General features: G+C 34.3%; 2 protein-coding genes across 2 annotated transcripts in view; both read right to left on the reverse strand.

The window, feature by feature from the left end:
• LOC143539479 (large ribosomal subunit protein eL8y-like) overlaps positions 1-22887 on the reverse strand; it is a 243587-nt gene that overhangs the window by 153064 nt on the left and 67636 nt on the right. The window lies entirely within an intron of this gene.
• On the reverse strand, positions 21104-22150 carry LOC143539436 (uncharacterized). Its single transcript, XM_077032753.1, has 2 exons — positions 21371-22150; positions 21104-21325 (listed from the first exon to the last, which is right to left on the reverse strand). Exons 1-2 carry the CDS (start codon positions 22148-22150, stop codon positions 21104-21106), a joined length of 1002 nt encoding a protein of 333 aa, XP_076888868.1.

Genomic DNA, 22887 nt, shown 5'->3' on the forward strand with positions numbered 1-22887 from the left:
ATGGTCTCATGCTAGTGAAAGACATATATATTAAGCAATAATGCAATATTACCTGCATGCAACAATAACCAAATACTCATGATGAAAGTATAATGAATATATATTAATCAGTAATCACACAATTACATGTGCATGCATGAACGATTACAATATATATACAAGTAATTAATTAATTAGTAAGAAACTTGTAAGCAGAAACCAAGTATAATAATTGATGTTTAATTTGCAAGCGAGAAACTGAGAATTAACTTGGGGTTAATAATAAGAAGAATAATAATAATAATTACCGGGATGATGGAGAGAATGGTCTAGTGATGAATCGGAGGATATTATTTGCATGTAATTAAGTCGAACGAATTGAAGCAGCAATTTATGGACGCATATGCATCACATCAGAAGCAAGAAACCACGTTGTTTACATATCAACTACGCGTGTAACTTCTTTATTTCCTAATATTTTAATTATTAAGTTATTTTATTATTATTCTTATTTTTGATTTTTTGGTTACAAGCATTATATTTTATTTTTATAGTTAGTTTTTTATTTTTTATTATATGGCTGGATATTTTTATAGTTAAATTTTTTATTTCTTATTTATTTATTGTTAACTTTTTTTAATTACTTATTTACGGTTCAGTTTATATTGCTTATTTTATGGCTGATTTTTTTGTTGCTAAATTTTGTAATGCTTATTTTATGGTTAGATTTTTGTATATCTTATATTTAAAAGTAGTGTGATTTGGTATAAAAAGTAATTTGATTAGATGTAAAAAGTGGTATATGTGAAATGTAAGGGTTTATAAGGATATGTTTGTACAAATGAATAGAAAATGATTGTTTTGGAAAAATTAGTGTAAATGTATCATGCCAGCTAACCGGATATGTCTGTGAATGTTTTTAACCCTTAGCAATGTGGAGTGAATAATATGGATTGTAGCCATAGTTTTTCACACTTTATATTACCAATAAATATTATAGAGGATATAGAAAGGCTTGATTTGAAAGCGAGAAGTAGAGATTTGAGGGTGGATAAGTATGCTTTAAAAAAGAAGTTACTGGACATGGAGAGAGGTAATTCAATCACAGTAAATATATATATATATATATATATATATATGGTGCAAAGAATCTAGATGAAAGACTAGAATACAATGTATGGAGGTGGTTGTCTCATAAATTGGAAACAACTTTTCTTCTCATACCTACGCGTGACTTCTTTACGTAAAAGTTCTAAATTATTAAGCTATAATTAGGGTTATATGTTTTATATTTTATTTTATGGTTATATACTATTGCTTATTTTATGGTGATATTATTATTATTATTATTATTTTATTTTATGAATTTTTTATGGTTATATTTTTTATTACTCTATTTATAGTTAAATCTTGTATAGCTTATCTTATAGATGGAACAATATGCACTACTTATAGATGGAGAAATCTAATGTGATGACTGGTTGGACACCTTTGTATATATTTTAATGTATCCTTAGCAACATGGAGTGAACAATGTGGACTATAGTCATGATTTCTCAAGCTTTATATTACCAATAAGACAATATATATTATAGAAAATATAGAAGGGCTTATGCTACTAATGAAGTTAAAGCTAATAGGAAAATAGGAGTAAAATGGAGTCTTTATTGTTCAGACTAATAAGTTTGGCATTTTATCCGAGTCCAAGATGTATACAGTCATTATTTTCTTCTCAAAGCGTTGATTTTTTTAGAGAGGAATCCACATTACTTGTTTAAAGTCCACCTTAAATCTTTATAATTTTGAGAGAACTTTTAATTTATTTTTTGTAAAGAATTTTGCACCAAGCTTGGGTGCATCAATTGGAATATGACTGTGGTCAACCTTTAACTAAAAATGTAAAACCTTTCAAATTGAGCCTTATACTGACTTTGGTCTAAATTGACTAAAAAAGTCAAATCTTTCAAAACTGAACAATAATTAGACTATGGTCAATTTTGACTAAAAAGTCAAACCTTTCAAAAAAACCACATAATCTGACTTTGGTCTTTTATGACTAAATTAGTCAAACCTTTCAAAGTTAATACCTGGACCATTTTACCCCTGGTACAAAGCAAATATGACAAGCACAAAAGAAATATAACTAAATCATAGATGATTCAGATTACAAAACACTTGGTTCAAAAGCATGCATTCAAAATACTTAGCTCATTCAAAACAGAACTTTAAACATAGTCTCCAACTTAAAACAAAGCCATTCAATTAGCTACAGACGATGATGTTGCTGTTTGTTTCTGACCTGTGCAAGTGTTCTTGTTGTGACCTTTTTTCTATCATTATATAGTAAGTTACTACCTCTTTGACAAAAAACTTCAACACGTTACACATATGAAAGGGTTATTTAACAGGCATCCATGATTAAGGTGAGAAATATTTTAATTTTGATAATATGTAACTTACATAGAAAGTAGCTATCTAAGATAAGAACATATTAAAGACCATGTATAATGAATAAGCATCAAAATGCTTTGCATCAGATCAATGTTATTTTGAGAAAAAAGAAAGTGAACCAAAAATACCCTTCGTCTAATAATCTGTACTCAATTGAAAGAGGAATGTAACCATTTGGTTTTTGATTAGTCGGTTTTTCTTAATATGGTTATTTTCTCGGTTATGGGTCGGTTTTAGTAACTCAATAAACTTTTAAAATATTCAGCTAAAATAAATAGCATACTTCTCAGTATCATCCTTTAGCTAACGAGCCAAAAGAACATACCCAAACCAATAGTTCAATGACAAGGGTCAACTGATGAGCCGAAAAGGCCATCTAGATTCTGCATTCAGAAGTTCCCATTTCTAACTGCATACCATCAGACAAAACAATTATAATTATGTAAAGTAGAAGGAGGGGGGGGGGGGTATTTCTATCGGATTTGTAATTTTATTTAATAGATAAAATCAAATTAGATATTAACTTTTTGACTTTTATTGTCAAACAATCAACCAAAAAGGTTAAACAAGATAACTCTTTGGGAAAGAAGGCGGTAGTAATCACAGTGCATACAAAAGTTATTCACATTCTACATACATACAAAATTTGAAAATCAAGATCGATTACATTAATTCCTCTCTCTCTCTATCTATCTAAAACAACATTAACTTCAATTCTTCATAAACGCGCGCACCTGCATCCTCTCAATACTCGTGGACATCAACCCGCGCACAATAAACACTACGCCAAACCCTGGTTAGGTGATGATATGTTTAGATATTCATCTCCTAAATCCAAAGATAGAAAATGATAGCTTGGTGATTCATGGTTGCTCTGCCTTGGTGTTTCAGAAGGATTTGGCTGCACGCGCTGTGAAGAACTTGAAGCGGCTGTGTTTGAGGAATCAACTTCATTTTTCTTGGAAAAACGACCACCGGTACCCCTTGGCCTGTTCTTTGCATGTAGATGACGTGACTCATGAATATACGGCTGTATATAAAAATATAAAAACCAACATAACATGTTATTTACCGTTTTACACAAACAAACAAATTCATCTTTATATAATAAAGTCATAATTCACCTTCCGGATTTTTATTAACTTCTTTTCATTCTCTGCTTTTGCGCGCGATGCCCTTCGCCTCAGGATCGCATCGTATTGTTTGGGGTTTACAAAAACAGGCTCTGGGCCCGTTTCAGGTGCCAAGAGTATCCTTGGTGGCACATCCATAGATTGAGGCTGAATCTGTTAAGAAAGTCGAAATAAGTCCATACAGTGAGAGTGATGATCTTTGAAGATATACGAACATATAAAGATGGATGAAATCGTGTATCTTACCATCGGTGGCCCGTAAGCTCCCATCATTCCACCATAACAAGAATATGGAGCACACCCCTGTACAAGTCGACGCAATCAAGAACTTTGAAGAGACTCAAGAATCCAAACAAAATATATGTGAACCCAAATTGACCCGTTTTGACCTGAACCAAATAGATACTCTTTAAAAGTAACCCGTTTTGACCCATAATTAATACCTTTTAAATGACCCGTTCTGGCTCGAAACAGAATTAATACCTTTTTAAAACGACCCGTTTTGACTCGAACCCAATCCGGCCCGTTACCCAACCAACCCGCCTGTTTTACCACTGATAATATATAACCAGCCATAAGGTGTAAGAAACTTACAAGGTTATGCCCAAAAAATTCATTTTGTGGCGCCTGATTTAAATATCCACAGTTCACCGGATGCGTGTTTGGTAGCGCATGCTGTGGCTGCTGATAACATGCATTAAAGTACTGTTGTTGTCCATATAAATCTAACCTCAAAAGATGGAGTTCATCATCATCAGTATTACAACAATAAAAACATATGACCGTAAAATTTACTTAACTAATTAATCCAAACAGATATTATCATAAGTACCAGCTGGTGTAAAAGATGGAACATTTAGTGTTCTTTGGCTTAAAATATGATCTTCTTCATTGAGAGGGAAAGTAGACCGTGATTCTCGGTCTAGTGAATGGTCCTGAGAAGACGAAGCGAATGAAGAAGACATGATGTTTGTGTAAGACATATTATACAACAGAAAGATGTACCTGCATATGCAACAATATATAACCAATACATAATCAATTTCATAAGATGAAAGTACAAGGTATGCTTAAGTACAATAATATTATTAATTATGAGTGTTCTGAACCAAAAACTCCAATTAATTAAGAGCAAATTATCAATAGTCACACAATAAGATATTCATGCATGAGGATATTATCCATGTCAAACTAAACAAAAAAATAACGTTTTGAGTTGTTTACACTAGAATTCTAATTAGAAATCATCGACAATTACTTACGATTAACAAGTGATTAGTAAGAAGGTGCAACTGATGAAATTTGCATCAAATATTGAAACCTTTAATTAAGCACAAAATTAATAAGTTTAAACTCATGAGTATGGTTTTAAGAATGAATAATATAATTACCGGAGAGAATGGTGAAGACGTTCGCTAGAATTAATCGGATGAATTTATTTGCATGCAAATTCAGAGGAAACGCAGCAGCAACAATTTATGGAAGTATTTGATCAGCAGTAGAAAACCACGCTGTTTCCATATCCACAACACGTGGTTGCTTCCAGTTACAACGTGTTCTTTCATCTGATTTTATTTTTCTAAACCTAATATTTATTTTTACTATTAATCTATTTAATGAATAATTTTTTTTCATTTTTTTATTTTTTTGTTAAATCTTTTATACTTTAATTTATGCCAGATTTTTTCTTTTATTTTGTGGTTGGATTTTTATGATTAAATTTTTTATTGCTTATTTATGGTTAAAGCTTTATTTGTTTATTGTATGTTTAATTTTTTTTATTCCTTATTTATGTTAAATTTTTATTTGCTTAAGTTATGGTTAAATTTTTTATTCTTTATACATGGTTTGCTTATTTCATTAATTTGCTTCAAATAATATAATTTGCTTTAAGTGTAACAAGTGATCTAGATGTTGAAATGTAAGAATTTGTAAAGATGTTTATAGAAATTGAGAGAAATGAGTGTTTTGAATGATTAGTAAAAATCTAATGTGATGACTAACCAGGACATCATTGTATATGTTTTAATTTTTAGCAATTTGAAGTGAACAATTTGGACTAAAAAGTCAAACCTTTCAAAATTGAACCATACACTGAGTTGTCTAGTTTTACTAAAATGGTCAAATCTTTCAAAATTAAACCATAATCTGACTTTGGTCAATTTTGACTAAACGATCAAACCTTTGAAAATTAATACATGGAACATTTTACCCCTGATTTGGTCTCTATGGCCCATTTGGACAATGGGGGTGAGTTCACTTTAAAATACATGGAATAAGGAGACAAAGATACGGTAAAATGGTAGTCATCATACTATATTTTCTGAATCATATACGTCTTTGTCATACATATTGGTCATATATTTTGGTCCATTTTTATGGTAATCATAATCATATTTAAAAGAACTTTTGATTTATTTACAGTAAAGAATTTACTTAAAGAAGCAGCTTGTTCTAAATGAAGCTTACATGCTTTTCAAACATGTGCTTCATGACATTTACTGTTTTTCCTGTTTCAGCTTTAGTTAGCTCCAAGGGGCTTAGAACTGTCAAATTTTAACCAAAAATACAACATGAGAATAAGCCAACAATACGGATGAAACACAGGTAAAAGTGGCGCTTGTCGCAGCGGCCATGTGGTGTCGGTGGCGGTGGTGATCAGATGGTGGTGTAACGAAAATAAGGTGAAAGAGCAATGGAATTAAAAAAAAAGTGAGAAGGAATGATTTTAATGGAATGAGATTCGTTTTGTAATCGTTGATTTCATTCCATTGACCAACCAAACATCCATTTTTTATTCCATCATAATGATCCATTCCATTCCACTTATCATTCATGTATACCAAACACTACCTTAAAGTGGAAACCACATTACTTGTTAAGCTTACATGCTGCTTGTCAAGCATGTGTTTCATGACATTTAATGCATTTTCTATTTTTAGCTTCAGCTGGCTCCGACCTCTAGGGGGCTGAGAATTGTTACAGATTTCAACCAACATAGAACACACGAATAAGCGAGTCAGTATGGATGCAAAACATGGAGAAGTGGCAAAATTTAAACAAGTGGCTCGGGTAACGGGCCAAAACAAATCGAATTGGGTTGAACTAGAACACTCCCTTATTGTACTAGCTACTTCATTGGATAGAGTTTTTGAAAGCTATCAAATAATCAAAAGTATCATCTCTAGAAACAGGGTGCAAATTTGTATATTATAGCATTATGTCCAAACAAAAAACCTTAAAAAACTGTCCAGATGAAAAATATCTGAAAAAAAGAAACAAATAGCTTGTAATACACTTCAATTGTGGATGCAGGTAGCGCCCGAAGACTAATATGCAATGGTTCTCCAGAAGGTTCATGTATTGCCGAATAACCAAATGACTAAAACGGACACGTATGTCACGCAGGATTATTAATAACTATGAGCAGTTATTTAAATAATTCTTCAAACTAGTCTCCAGGTTGATAAGGGAATTGTAAGTTGGCTCAGCCCGTTATGTCCTATACTAATAACTTGACCGTTTTGCACAACCCATTCGACCATCTCTATCAAAAACTCAAAGCAAGATACCCTATAAAAAAGTTTGCAATTATATAAAAGAGCCAAGGCTTGGAAAAAAAACAAAAATAACCAATGTTCAATAGTAATAAAAATTTGGAGTTAAGTAACAAGATTGAGAGTCAAAAGAAGTCAATTATACATTTATACAGTCCGGGTTGGGTTGGCATTAAAAACTATCCCAAGATCTCTATCATTATATAGTAAGTGTCATTATGAATCTGTTTACTAAACCGATTTAAAAAAATATTACCTACAGTAAACACCCTTTGGACCCGTTTGACAAATGTAACTCAAATAGATCGATTCAAAAGTAAATGGGTCTGATTTGCATACTCTAGTACTTAATAATAACAAGAGATGAGAAGTTGCCAAGTTACTGCCTCTTTGACAATAAACTTCAACACGTTACACGCATGAAAGGGTTTTTAACAGGCATCCATGAGTAAGGTGAAAGATATTTTACTTTTTTATAATATATAACTTGCTTAGAAATAGATGGTCAAGTCCCAGATCGATAATCAACACACAAATTAAACGAATAACTCTCGTTTATATAATCAGAAAATATAACTCAAAAAACTGATTACAAACCCTCAAACCCTAACTCGGTTTGACTATTGATGAACCCTAACTCGGTTGCATCTAGATGAACCCTAACTCGGTTACATCTCGTGTGTGTCCAGATGAACCCTAACTCGGTTACATCTCACACAACACATTCTAATGTCTAACCATGACTTGGTTTATATAGACTAACCTAACTTGCTAGCTAAGACATTACCTATTATAATTACAATACAATTAGGAAACATAACCATTATGACCTACTTGTCAATATTGGTCTCTCAAGTTCACCGACTTGTGACTTGTAGTCCGAAATTACTTCCAACAGATGGCTCATATATCCTGCAACTGATCTAGAATTATGCTTGTCAAATACAGCATTTTTTAATTATTTAATATCTAAGTATGATTACAAATATTGTATTATTTTCTTGAATAGAATGACTTAACACAATATGACACACAGGTTGGTAAATAAATGAATAATAAAAAAAACAACAAACTATGACAATTTTTGTAGTAGATTTTAGTTAAGACATATTCTGTACATTGATACTTTCAAATTTCAAAGAAAATAGTAGATAAAAACAAACAAACAAAGAAAGGTTAATGCAGGTTGGCACATCCAATTGTAGGTTCTGACCACACTTAAAAGTGGACCATTTTGACCGATTACTCAACTCACCCAACTACGATGAGTTCGGTACCATTTGCTCATCCCTACACCCAAACCATTATTGACGTGGACCAAATTGATATTTTTTTTCCAAATTTGACCCATTTTGACCCAAACACATCTCGACCGTTACCCGACCTGCCCGCTTTTTCAATCATAATATATAAGTATATAACCAATCATAAGGTGTAAGAAACTTACAATGTTGTTTGGTCTAGTGAATGGTTGGGAGAAGTCAAACCGAATAAAGATGGCAGCATGGTTGTGAAAGACACAGAGATTATTATATAATGCAACAGCTAGATTACCTGCAGCAATAACCAAATAATCAAATCAGTTACATAAAAAATAAAAAAAACATATAAGTATCAGTAATCACACAATTACATATTCGATATCAATGTCAAATTAAACGCATAAATGAACTCAACTGTGTACGATTACAGCTTACAAAGTGATTATTAAAAACGTGGAAGTACAGAAATAAATAAGCGTCAAATGAAACTTGTAAGCAGAATTTAAAAGAAAGTAAGAAACGGAAACTTGGGGGTAAATAATAAGTACGGTTAATAATAATAAAAATAATAATTACCTGGATGAGAGAATCGTAAAAACTCATAGATAGATATCGGAGATGAAAGTTGGATGTAAATACTAAATATAGATGAAAAGGAGCAGCAATCTATGGACGTATAGAAGCAAGAAACCACAAGTTGTGTTGTTTCTATATCTACTACACGTGTAACTTCTGTACTTTACAAGCGTTCTTTTATCAGATTTTATATTTCTAACCATGAGATTTTAATTATTAAACTATTTTATTATTGTTTTTTGGATCAATTTTCTATATTTTATTTTATGGTTAGATTTTTTATTTTTAATTTTGTGGTTAATTTTTTAATTGCTTATTTGTGGTTAGATTTTTATTTGTGTATTCAATGGTTAAACTTGTAACAACTCAGTCTTTCCAATTGTTATCACCCGACCCGTTTTATGTTCGAAAAATTTTATCAATTAAAATATTACGTTTATCGAATAATTATTAATTTATTTTAATTCCTTAATATATTTATTTACTAAACTTAAATTAACTTTGAAGGATATACATTTTTAGCTCTAAACTACACTTTAATCTATTTTCGAATCCACACTTATAGCTAAGGGACCAAACTACAAATTATTTAAAGATTTTTATATTACAAATCTGGTACCCATATACCCTTTTTCCCGAACCCGTATCCGTGTTAATCGAGACCCGTTTTGATTCCTTGCATCATAATCTTCGTAATATAGTTGGAAAGAATCATTTCAAATCGTTTCTCTAACGGAAACGATCACACCAACTGATGGAATTAAGAAATACGAACATATAATGATACGAATTGATTATATTCCTAACCCATCATAACTTGTTTAGCTTCAACCTCATAAACCGTCATTATATTTCAATTAACCTCGGCCGCGCAATCCTAATAACCCCTCGATCCAAACACTATGAGCAATTGAATTATAATAACCTGAAAATCATCGAAGATGTATATTTTTGGCCGCTGCTGTTCATATCATCGTTCACCATCAATTCGTCCCCGTATCTGGTAATTTAACTATGTTCTAGGGTCTTTTTTAATCATACATCATTAACCCTAACATCAATTGCATTATAATCAATCGTTTGTACCAGTTTTGATTCGCGTTTATGGCCGGCTGTTCTGGTTCGTCAATCTACAGCTAATAATCATCGTTACAGGTAATTGAAACATGTTTATAGTTCGTCTGAATCTGTTTAATGAAAGCCCTAACATTAATTAAACAAACAAACAATGGATTAATCGATTGGGTTTTTAGGGTTTATATATAATTTGGGGGTTTCTTGTTGTTCTGCATATAGTAAATCGTTTTCATTTATTAATCAATAAAGCTGTTAGTACAGTTGGTTTGGTTTGGTTTGGTTTGTGTACTAGAACTTTGTGGTCTCAGGTTTGAACCCGACCACCTAGTTTTTATAGCTTTATTTTCTTTTTATTTGTTTTGATTAATTATTATAATTAATTTTAATAAATTATAGTAATTATTAGATAAATAGTATTTTATTAAAACCGACATATTGGAGTTATGTTTCGTGTCAAACCTTGTTAAAAGTTTTCGTTTATATATATATATATATATATATATATATATATATATAAGTACACTTTTTTTATATAATAATAAGTATCGTTACTTTATTAAAACTCGACACTAATATTAATGATTTCTCGTCGTTGCACTCTTTATGATTTTGCTTATAATAATTATATACATAAAAATATATATTATATATATGTATGTATTATTCTTCAAAAATTGTAACAATTGTATTTTAAACGTATTAATTATATTTATAAAATTAGATTTTCGTTAAATAGTCCAAGATATATATTGTATGATAAATATATATATTGTAACACATTTTTCTTAAATTATTTAATGTATTACGAGTTATATATGTACACATCTATAATTTGCATTATATTTAGTTAAATATTATTTAAATAATCATATAATTATTTAAACTCATATTTATTTATTTAAACTAATAATAATGATTTCACCATTACAGTAACCGTAGAGTTTAATCGATCAATCCATAATCATTCTAATCACTACATAACTCAAGTCATCGAAATCTTGAATTCATTAAAGTATGTTAAATCTTTATAATTAATCTTATTATCCTTATTTAACTAGGAATCCTTGTCGGTGTACCCCGAAGGGTTCATCTTTCTCACATCGTCACTTATATTCCGTTCATCCGATCAGGTGAGTAATCACTCACCTATTTTTACTTGTTTTCAAATGTTTTGGGGACACTTGCGTACCATTTATCATATTATCTATCTTATTATTTCTTAAACGCAAACTGTGACCTTTGTGATGTGTATCAATTGAATGATTGTATGTTACTTGCTATTTGCTTACTTGCTTACTTGAATCGCATTCGGAGAGGTCCAACATAATCTCATTATAGTATGATCATACGCCCGTCGTAGTGGCCGGAGCCCGATCGCATTGGCAATGGTTTCACCGACACCTCATTTTTGGTAACCAATGCCCATTCGCATGGCAACAGTTTAGCCCTTTCTTTATGGTTGATTGTTTATGTATGTGCTATGGTTTAATTGTTTATACTCACAGATAACAGTTTTGACTATTTTTATTCACTTATATCATTATATATTATTACCATTTTTGTTTGTGTCAAAACTGGTGATCTACTCACTCAACATGTGTTGTTGACAAACATATATTTTGTACGCATTTGCAGGTTATAGATTTGGATTGCTTATCGAACTGAAGCTCACATAGAGATGACTTTAGGATAAAACATATAAAAAAATAGTTGGTTTTGTATTTGTAATTTTCTTTATTTTTGTTGTATATGAATGTTGTTTGATAATAAATAAATTAATTAGATATTGTCCTTTATAATTTCATGATAGTACCTTGAGAGCTGTGGCAATCAGCTCACGCCCCAACATTTTTGCCTTAGGTTGGGGTGTGACAAAACTTTTTTATTGCTTATTTATGGTTAAACTTTTTATGCTTAATAATATGGTTAAAATTTTTATTGCTTATTTCATTTGGTACAAAATATAATTTTAGTAAGTGTTAAAAGTGGTCTAGTGGTATGGTGTCCACTCTTTCAAAATGAAGGTAGTGGGTTTAAATCCTTGCAATGCAAGGTTAGAGGGATTTTCAGTAGAAATAATTTGTTGCTTAAAAAAAAGTGTAAAAAGTGGTGTAGATGTAGAAATTTAAGAATTTGTAAAGATGTTTGTAGGAATTGAGAGACAATGTGTATTTTTGATAGATTAGTATAAATATAATATGATATGATGACTACAAAGCAACTTTGTATATGATTTAATACTTAGCAATGTGAAGTGAATAATATGGACTATAAGTGTGATTTCTCAAACTTCATATTACCAACTAATATTGTAGGGAAGAAATAGAATGTAATGAAGATAAAAGACGTTATTGTTCAAGCTAGCTAATAAGTTTGCAGTTTATTTGATTTCAAGGCATATTTGAAGAGTTTAATAAGTTTAGAGACTTCAACACATTGCACAAACAAGGAGAAACTTGCTAAAAAAAGCACCGTGAATTTTTTTTTGTTGTAAATGAACATGTAAAAATAAAATCCATGTACTTATGTTGTAGTAATTGAATGATTTTAATATAGATGGAAAATTGGAGTCAAGTAACATTTCGGGTTGGGTTGACATTAAAAACTATCCCAACTAAAACGATTTAAAAGATGTTACGTACAGTAAATAGTAATTACCCTTTGGACCCGTTTGATAAATGTAACTAAAAAATTCTCTATAAACGCATACACTTACATCCTTTCAATACTCTTGAGCCTCAACATCACCCCGCCCTCATGTTGTAACTTCTAAAATAACCCGTTTTAACCCAAACCATTTGATACCTTTTTAAAATAAAATTATACCTTCTTTAAAATGACACGGTTTGACCCGAAACAAATTGATACCTGTTTAAAATGACCCGGTTTGACCCGAAACCAATTGATGCCGATTTAAAATGACCCGTTTGGGCATGAACCAAATCGACACCTTTATAAAACAACCCGCTTTGACCCGAAACCCGTCCTGCTCGTTACCCAACTGGCCCGTCTGTTTTGCCCAATGTTACGTTGTTGAAACTGAACCGGACCGGCCGGTCGAACCGGTCCGACCGGGATTCGGTCCACCACCCGGTCCGGTTCACATAGTTCGCTCGGCTGAAAGGGAACCGGCCTGTTCGAACCGGTTCAGCCGGTCGAACCGGAAAACCGGTCCGGTTTTCTAAAGTTTTTTTTTTTGAAAAAATCATTTTTAAGCTTGATCCGTCATTTTTTGACCAAATTTGTGCGGCCGGTCCGACCGGTTGAAACCGGTAGGCCATCCGGTTCGGTGTTCGGTCCGGTTATGAAAACATTGGTTTTGCCACTGATAATATATAACCAACCAAAAGGTGTAAGAAACTTACAATGTTATGCCCAAATAATTCTGGTTGTGGGACCTGATTTAGTATTCTAGTGTTGACAAGAAGCATGTTTGATAGTGCATGCTGTTAGCATTTAACTTATAGGTGTGGGTGTCCATATTTATCTAACCTCAAAATATGGAGTTCATAATCAGTAATTCAGTATTATAACAATAAAACGATTTACTTATGTAATTCATCCAAACAAATACTAAGGGGGTGTTTGGTACAGAGAATGGAATTGTAGAGAAATGGAATAGAGAAATGGAATTGCAGAGAAAGGGAATTGGTCTGGAGAATGAGAATTGACTGTTCTGTTTGGTAGTACTGAGATTTCAGTAGAGAAATATAGCTGAGAATCATTTCTCTTGTTTGGCACATAGAAAATAAACAGAGAATTATATCAACTTTATCATTAGCACAAGTATTTTTTTCATAACAAATATTTATTAAAAAATAAAAAACATATAAAAAGATGCATAAATTCTAACCAAAATATGCATCTTTGTCAACGCAAGAAAAGAACGTCCTAGATCCACATCTTTACCAATCAAATGAGCTGCTTTGAACCGTTTTTATCATAACTCACAATATCAGTTGTTACACAATGAATTTCAAGTAAACACCAGAAGAGTTTATAACCCATGCTAATGCTTTTTTTGCATGCTAAAAGAGTCCCTATCGACCAAAGGATTTCCTCTCCTGTACTACTTGGATGTCATTGGCTATCTCATTATTTTTTCACTTTCATGCCAACCTGTGCAAAAAAGTCTTTTGTGAGATAGGTTTCATTTGAATCAAAGCTAACTCAAAGTCTCAAACCCATTTAGATCCCTATATTTGGTGTAACGTTTATGTCAATGTTAAAACTTATATAACACATCACTGACTATTTTTAGGCTACCACACTATCATTTGACCAATTCAATCTCAAAGTTGACATTTTACTTCAACTCAACCTTTTAAGAGAAATACCCTATAGCACTAAATTGCATTTTTCATTGATTACCAACAAATAAAGAAAAGCACACGAATAAGAATAATAACTTGAGAGAACAAAACTAAGAATAAAGAAGCTTACACTTTGAGCCTCATACCCAAGTCTTGCAAGAACCTGCAATATGATTTGCGTAGATACGTTTCCTTCTTCAAATCAATGCCATCTGGTCTAGATGGTGAGTTTTCTTCAATTTCTTTTCGTGAAAAGTACCACCGACCACCATGTTCTTCCAATTTATCATCAGAATGCCTGTATGGCCCGCCATCGTACATACCAAAATGCATTGGATCACTTGACAACAAAGCATTCATTGCTAGCTTCTGCCCTCTCTATTACTTCCTATAAAAAAATGGCCAGTTCCCCTAATGCTCCTCTAATTGGCTGGTTCACAGGACGCGTGAAACTGATATCCGATATCTGCATTGTATATACACCAAGTTACTAGCATATTTCAGTAAGCAAGAAAGAATACAACAGACAATTTCTCAAATACACATAATTCTCCCTAGTTTAGACGAGCTTAACATAAGCGTTTTAACAAGAATGAGAAAAGTAAAAGCAAAACAGAATGGTTACAAGAAGTAAAAAATCTTTCAGAGTTTCAGTATCTATTAACTTAAATAGCCAGACCAAAATAGATTCTAAGCCTGCATAGCATCCAAGCTCTAAAACAGACATCTGTAAGACTGTAACTTCCTACAGACTCCAATAGACCGGACATGAGATGCAAAACACACACATTGAAGATCATCAATGCATGAAAATTGCATAAATAAAACAGGTTTGAAAACAAAGCATAACCAATGCACTAGGTTTAGAGCAAGCACAGGGTGTAGTAACAGTGGAATTGAAGTACAGAATGGCAACGGTGCATGTAAATACAAATACACTTAAGCATCCACAATCAAGAATATTTCATTACACTTAAAACAGAATAATCAGCACATACAGATTGTAGATGATGCATTGAACTAATAACAAAATAAGATCGAATCATCGAAACTCGGTCCCTAAGATTAATCCAAGTGGTATCCAAAACTCACTATTTTGTATTAAGCATAATTACAAAAACCTTTAAAAACCTGATATAACTATAATCGGCTATAATGCAACTAAATGTACTTCTAATCTTCAACTGACAAAAAGTTAACGAGCCTCGGCCATTAAGAAAAGGATAATTATGTTATCAATTTAAGGCAATGACCTACAAAAATTATAACTTTTTGCTCCATTAAAGAGAAACCTTTGAGGGTCTGTGATTATAGTTATATTATACCCCCTTCGAAATCGACCAATTGATACAATCAATCAATTTACAAACAATACATCTACTGCAATTACTATTTATTTCAAGAATTGTAGCAAACCCTAGTTCTCTAATTAGAGGACGCATTCGTAAAATTGAAAATAATAATATGATTTGCAGCATCGATTTCAGTCAAATTAAACGCTGTGACATTGAATTTGGAAACTGGAATCACATAAAGTTATTAATTTTGTGCTGGTGCCCTAATTGATAAGACAAAGAAAGGGTTTTTATGTATAGCGAAGATATTAGGGCAAACAAAAGGCAAAAGTGAGTGATAATGATAAGAAGTACGAAAGAAAGAAAGAATTACATACCGGCGATTAGTGTATTGCAGTCTTCCCGTCGTTGCTTTCAGGCTGTGTGTGTGTTCCTTAATGGGAGAAATGAACGTCGAGAAATCCAATTCTCTGCTTTTTGTAGAGAAACAAAATCAGAGAAATGGAAATGGTTTATTTCCATTTCTCACATCTTTCTTTCATAAACAAACAAGAGAATTCTTTCCAATTCCATTTCTCACCCCTCAATTCCCTCTACCAAACACCCCCTAAGTATCATGAGTACACTGCAAATCAACATAAGTACCTGATGGAACCTTTAGTGTTCTTTGGCTACCAGACCGTGATTCCCCGCCTAGTGAATGGTTTGGAGAAGACAAACCAAATAAAGATGGCAGCATGGCTGTGAAAGACATGGAAATTATTATTTATGAAATAATGCAACAGCAAGATTACCTGCAACAATAACCAAATAATCATTTTAATTACATGAAAATACAATGCATGCTCAAGTACAATAATATAATCAAACCACTTATATAAAAAAATAAAAAAAATAAAACTAATATAATTGGACCCAGAAAGTGTACGATAACAATTTACAAGTAACTAGTGAGACACCGGAACGTAAATTAGCATCAAATGAAACTTGTAAGCAGAAATGAGGTGTGTAATTTGAAAGCGAGAAGTAGAGATTTGAGGGTAAATAAGTATGGTTTAATAAAAAAGTTACTGGACATAAGAGAAAGGTAATCCAGTAATATTTATATAGGTGTAAAGAATCTAGATGAAAGACCGAAATGCATTTATGGAGGTGATTGTCTTGTAAATTGGAAACAACTTTTCTTTTTATCACATGACTTCTTTTCTTTACAACGTGTTTCCTATTCTAACCCTAATAAATTTAAATTATTAAGCTATAACCATGGCTATATGTTTTTTATTTTATGGTTATACATTATTGCTTATTTTATGGTGAAATTTTTTAAAATTGTTGTTTTTTTATTTTTTATTTTATGGTTATTTTTTTAATAATCAGATCCGGATTCAATACGACCCGAACTTGTTTGGACCCGGATCAGTTCCTACCCGACCCAAAACAACCCTTTATAATCTGACCAGTTTCGACCATAAATCATTCCGGTTCTGACCCGACCCAACACATTTTCCAGTCCTAGATGACATACTGTTCAGAAAAAATCTTCGGTTAATATTGATTCAGAGTTTTATCACCTGCAGAAAAGAATGGATGTATCCATCAGTTTGTGAGAGCATTAATGTATGTTATATGTATATGAACACCTAAGCATTTTTAAAATGACCCATATCGACCGGTATCCAACTTTTTAAAATGGCAATGTTGGAACATATAGTTTAGGTTATATGTTGATAAAGAAATGGAAGTAATAACTATGAATTCATAGAGATGATCTGCAATATATATTATATAACATCAAAATGTAAATGACTACATTCTCATAGCAATAAGGACTTATGAAAGACCATGTATAAATGAATACCGTCAAAATGTTTAGCATCAGATCAAAGTAATGTAAAATAGAAGGTCAAGAATGATAAACGATAATTAACGCACAACTTATAAATAACCGACTTATATTATAACTAGAAAATATAACTCAAAAAACTGATTACAATAACTTTGATAGTGATGGTGGTGATTGTTGTGTTTGTTGTTGATGTTGTTGTGTTGTATCTAACACTAACTTTGTACATCTATTTATACTAGTAACCCAACTTGGTCACCAAGCATAATATGTGGTCACCACTCAACTTGGCCACCAAGGTGAACTTGGACAACAAGGTCAACTTGGCCAACAAGGTGAACTTGGCCACCAAGCATATGGAATGTTTCATAATACCCCTTAGACTTTAACCGACTTGTTAAAACCTCTTAGGCCCGGTTCACCGACTTGTGACCCGGAATAGAAATTAATCCAACATTCACCCCCCTAATTTCTGATTCGGATTAGTAAGGTCTTCAACTCCAAGTAACTCGCGCATTGCCGTGAACTTGATTCTTGCGAGTGCTTTAGTGAGGATATCAGCCCGTTGCTCTTCCCCGCTAATGTGCTCAACCTCGACGTCGTTGTAGCAATCTCGAATAAAATGAAAGCGAGACTTTATATGCTTTGTTCGGTTGTGAAAAACCGGATTTTTCACAAGGGCTATTGCGGACGTGTTATCAACTTTTAACATAACTTTCTGCAATGATTCTCCAGTCAACTCGCTCAACAACTCTTGAAGCCATACAGCTTGACATGCAGCTGCTGAAACCGCCATGTACTCGGCTTCATACGATGAAAGTGCAACTGTCGCTTGCTTTTGTGAGCACCATGTAATTGGAGATTGCCCGTAATAAAACACGTGCCCCGTGGTACTTCTACCATCATCCTCATCTATGTTGTGACTACTATCACTATACCTGACAAGTCGTTTGGACCCATTCTTCCCGTACTTGATCCCATAACTCGTCGTGTTCTTCAAGTATCTCAATAGGTGTCGTATTGCAATACCATGAGATTCTCGTGGGCTTTGCATATATCGACTAACAATACCCACAGAGTACGCCATATCCAGACGAGTGTGTAATAAATACCGTAAGTAACCCACTACCTTTCGATACTCGGTTGCATCGAGTTCGACTTCATTCTCGGCTTTTGAGTATTTCACACCATGATCCATCGGGACTTGAGACGGATTACAGTTTTGCATACCGGTCTCCTTTAGAATCCTTCTGGCGTATCCTTCTTGTGTAATTACTATCCCATCCTCTCGTTGGAATACTTCGATTCCGAGATAGTAGGTCAACTTCCTGAGATCCGACATCTCAAACTTGGTCGCCATACCCTTTTTGAAATCGGAAATTATACTCGAGCTTGTACCTGTCACAAATATATCATCCACATACACGGCTACGATCAAAAAATGTTTCCCATCCGTCTTTCGGTAAGCCGATTGTTCCTTGGAACATTTTTGAAACTTCATGTCTCGTAGGATGTTATCGAGCTTTGTGTTCCAAGCTCGGGGAGCTTGCCTTAACCCGTACAAGGCCTTTGACAACTTGTAAACTTTTGCCTCCTCGCCTTTTTTCTCGTATCCTTCGGGTTGAGAAACGAACACAACTTCTTTCAATTCACCATGTAGAAATGCCGTCTTTACATCAAGATGGTGGATTTCCCACCCGTTAGATGCAGCCAATGCGATTAGTAGCCGAACGGTCTCGATTCGGGCTACCGGAGCGAAAACATCATCAAAGTCAATCCCGGGTTGTTGCACGTAACCCTTTGCAACCAACCGAGCTTTGTACTTGTTTATCGTTCCATCCGCATTTCGTTTGATTTTGAACACCCACTTCAACCCGATACATTTTGCACCATTTGGAAGTTCGACTAACCTCCATGTTTCATTCTTGTTTATCGAATCGATCTCGGTATTCATAGCACGAACCCATTCTTGGTTCGACTTAACCTCAAAATAGCTACTCGGTTCACCACTTGCTGTGAGAAGCAATTGCCCATAGTCAGAGTCAATATGTAACACATAATCTTCTTGTAATCTTCTTGGTAAAACCGAGACTCGGGTTGAACGTCTTAGACCCGTTTGGGCCTCATTTTCACCCGAATGGACCTGTGACCCATTACTCGTCGACTGAACTTGAGAGCGGGTTGAGGAATTAGGCCTTATATGATTTGGTTCGGCTGATTCGTTGGACTCGGGTTGAACCGATGATGTAGGTTCAAAGCTTGGGCTACCCGGGTTGCTTCTAAACGTTTCTTCAATATGGGTTCGATTTGACCAGATTCGTTGTCAATCGCACCCCCCAAACAATAGAAAACATACCCGGCTCATAGTCATTCTTCTCGACTTTCTTTACCCAATTCCACCCTTTGTTTTCGTCAAACACAACGTCCCGACTAACAACCATTTTCCGGGTGTTCGGATCGAATAGACGGTATGCTTTTGAACCCGTCTCTGACCCGAGATAAACGAGTTGTCTTGACCTATCATCAAGTTTCTTTAGATGTACACTATCAACTTTAGCATACGCCATGCACCCAAATACTCGAACGTGTTCAATAATAGGTTTCTTTTTTTTGAACCGTTCATATGGAGTTTGACCAACCAAGGCCCGGGTTGGGACCCGATTGATTAAATAAGTTGAATGCCGGACCGCTTCTCCCCACATATAATTCGGTACATGCATCGCCTTTAGAATACTCCGCACCATCCCCATTAATGTCCGGTTTCGCCTTTCTACCACGCCATTTTGTTGTGGCATGTACGGGGCGGTTAAATGCCGAATAATTCCACTTTCATCGCAGAACCGATTGAAATCACGTGAAGTGAGTTCTCCTCCCCTATCGGTTCGGAGAGTTTTCATTGGTAAACCCGCCTCCGTCTCGATTAGGGCTTTAAACCTCTTAAACCTTTCAAACGCTTCACCCTTTTCTTTCAATAAAAACGTCCACATATATCGTGAGTAATCGTCTATAATAACAAAGACATACCTATTACCCGAGATAGTGGATGGGGTTATTGGACCGCACAAGTCACCATGAACCAACTCCAAAGATTGGGATGCTCTAAACGAGGATGTAGCCGGAAACGAACGCCTCGTTTCTTGTTTACCCACCAAACACGATTCACACAATTGATTTTCGTGTTCAACATGTGGTAAACCTCGTACAAGATCCTTCTTAGCCATCGATTTCATTAACTCGTAATTGATGTGCCCAAATCTTGCGTGCCAACGCCATGCATCATCTTCAATCTTTGATTGCAAACACACGGGAGCTCCAATTTTCATTTGTATTTTGTAGAGTTGGTTTTCGGATCTCTTGACCTTCATGAGTAACCTCCCGTTCTCATCGTACATGGTCAGAAGATCGTGTTTCATCCGAATGTCACATCCGGACTCCGTTGCTTGACCGAGACTTATTATATTATTTTTTAACTCCGGAATATAATAAATCTCGGTTAACAAGTCTTGGTCACCCGATTTTCCTTGGAAAAGAATTGAGCCTTTTCCCTTGATTTGAACAAATGACCCATCTCCGAACTTAACCCTCCCGGTTATGTTCTCGTTTAACTCTAAAAAATACTACCGGTTTCCCGTCATATAATTACTTGCCCCATTATCCAAATACCATACATCATATTCGACCCGCTCAGTCTCGTATTTCTTTGGTATTAGGTTTTGTTCATTTAAGAACACAACTTGATGCATATACGCCGCATCATCAAAAATTTCACGGGCTTCGGTTTTGTTTGCTTCTTGACCCTTTTGAACTCGGTCCTGGCAACCGGATGCAAAGTGACCAAACTGGTCACATCGGTAACATAAAATCTTTGACCGATCTTTATTCACCCTTGTTTTTCCCTGACTTGATGACTCTTGTTCGGTACTAGGGGTTCGGTATTGGCCATTGAAACGGCCTCGACCGCGACCTCGACCTCCTCGTCCTCGTCCCCCATTAGATTCAAAACTTCTATGACTTGATGAATCATATTTGCCGAATAAAAGTTTACCTTGGTCACCCCCTTGAATTTCTTCTTCTCGGATTCGCTCCTCATAGTCTCGGAGTCGGCCTACAACATTTTCAAATCCCGTTTTATTGAGATCCAACACTTGCTCAAGCGAAGCAACCATTTGAATATACTTCGATCTTGGGAGACTTTTGAGAAACTTCTTTACCAACCTTGCTTCATCTATAACTTCGCCGAGAGCCGCTGATTTCGAGGCAATGCTCGATAACTTGCCCGCAAAGTTATCTATGGAATCTGACTCGTTCATCTTCATATTGTCAAATTCCATTGACAAGGTTTGGAGACGTGCTTCTCTAACCCGTTCGGCATCTAAGTGTCGGGTTTTAATTGAATCCCACATGGCTTTAGCAGTTTCTTGATCTCCAGTTTGCATGATCAAGGTTTCGGGTATGGATTGAAACAACAAGGCCATAGCCATGTCATTTTTGTCTTCATCAGAGACACGCGAGTTGATGGTGTCCCAAACTTTGTGAATTCTTAGGACTACTTTCATCCTCATAGCCCACACGGTATAGTTCGTTATAGTTAACATTGGACATTGAACGGAAGATGGCACGTTCTCTTTCCCCTTTGGCGGCGGCGGTGGAGTCGTGTCACCCATGGCTACTCAAACCCAACTTGTTTGAATAAAGTAACAACTGAACGAACTATGCTCTCGACAATGACAACAACTTCTTTGGGAGATCAAACCAACTTGTTCGATCAACCACGATAACAACTTCTTCAGGAAATCAAACCAACTTGTTCGATCGAGACACCTTCTTTGTTGGCCGTTAATTATTGCGTTCTTGAACCGAGCTCTGATACCAATTCAAGAATGATAAACGATAATTAACGCACAACTTATAAATAACCGACTTATATTATAACCAGAAAATATAACACAAAAAACTGATTACAATAACTTTGGTAGTGATGGTGGTGATTGTTGTGTTTGTTGTTGATGTTGTTGTGTTGTATCTAACACTAACTTTGTACATCTATTTATACTAGTAACCCAACTTGGTCACCAAGCATAACATGTGGTCACCACTCAACTTGGCCACTAAGGTGAACTTGGGCAACAAGGTCAACTTGGCCAACAAGGTGAACTTGGCCACCAAGCATATGGAATGCTTCATAATACCCCTTAGACTTTAACCGACTTGTTAAAACCTCTTAGGCCCGGTTCACCGACTTGTGACCCGGAATAGAAATTAATCCAACAGAAAGGGGGGAAATTTCTATAGGAGTTGTGATTTTATCTAACAGATAAAATCAAATGAATTCTAGCGAGACAGCGTAGCGTGCATACTCAATGCATAAAACCCTCCATAAATGAATTTAATTGAGTTAGTA

The sequence above is a fragment of the Bidens hawaiensis genome, unplaced genomic scaffold (genome assembly GCF_021521415.1).
Source record: "Bidens hawaiensis isolate Kalapana, Puna unplaced genomic scaffold, B.hawaiensis_p1.1 tig00011896_1, whole genome shotgun sequence".
NCBI lineage: Eukaryota > Viridiplantae > Streptophyta > Magnoliopsida > Asterales > Asteraceae > Bidens > Bidens hawaiensis.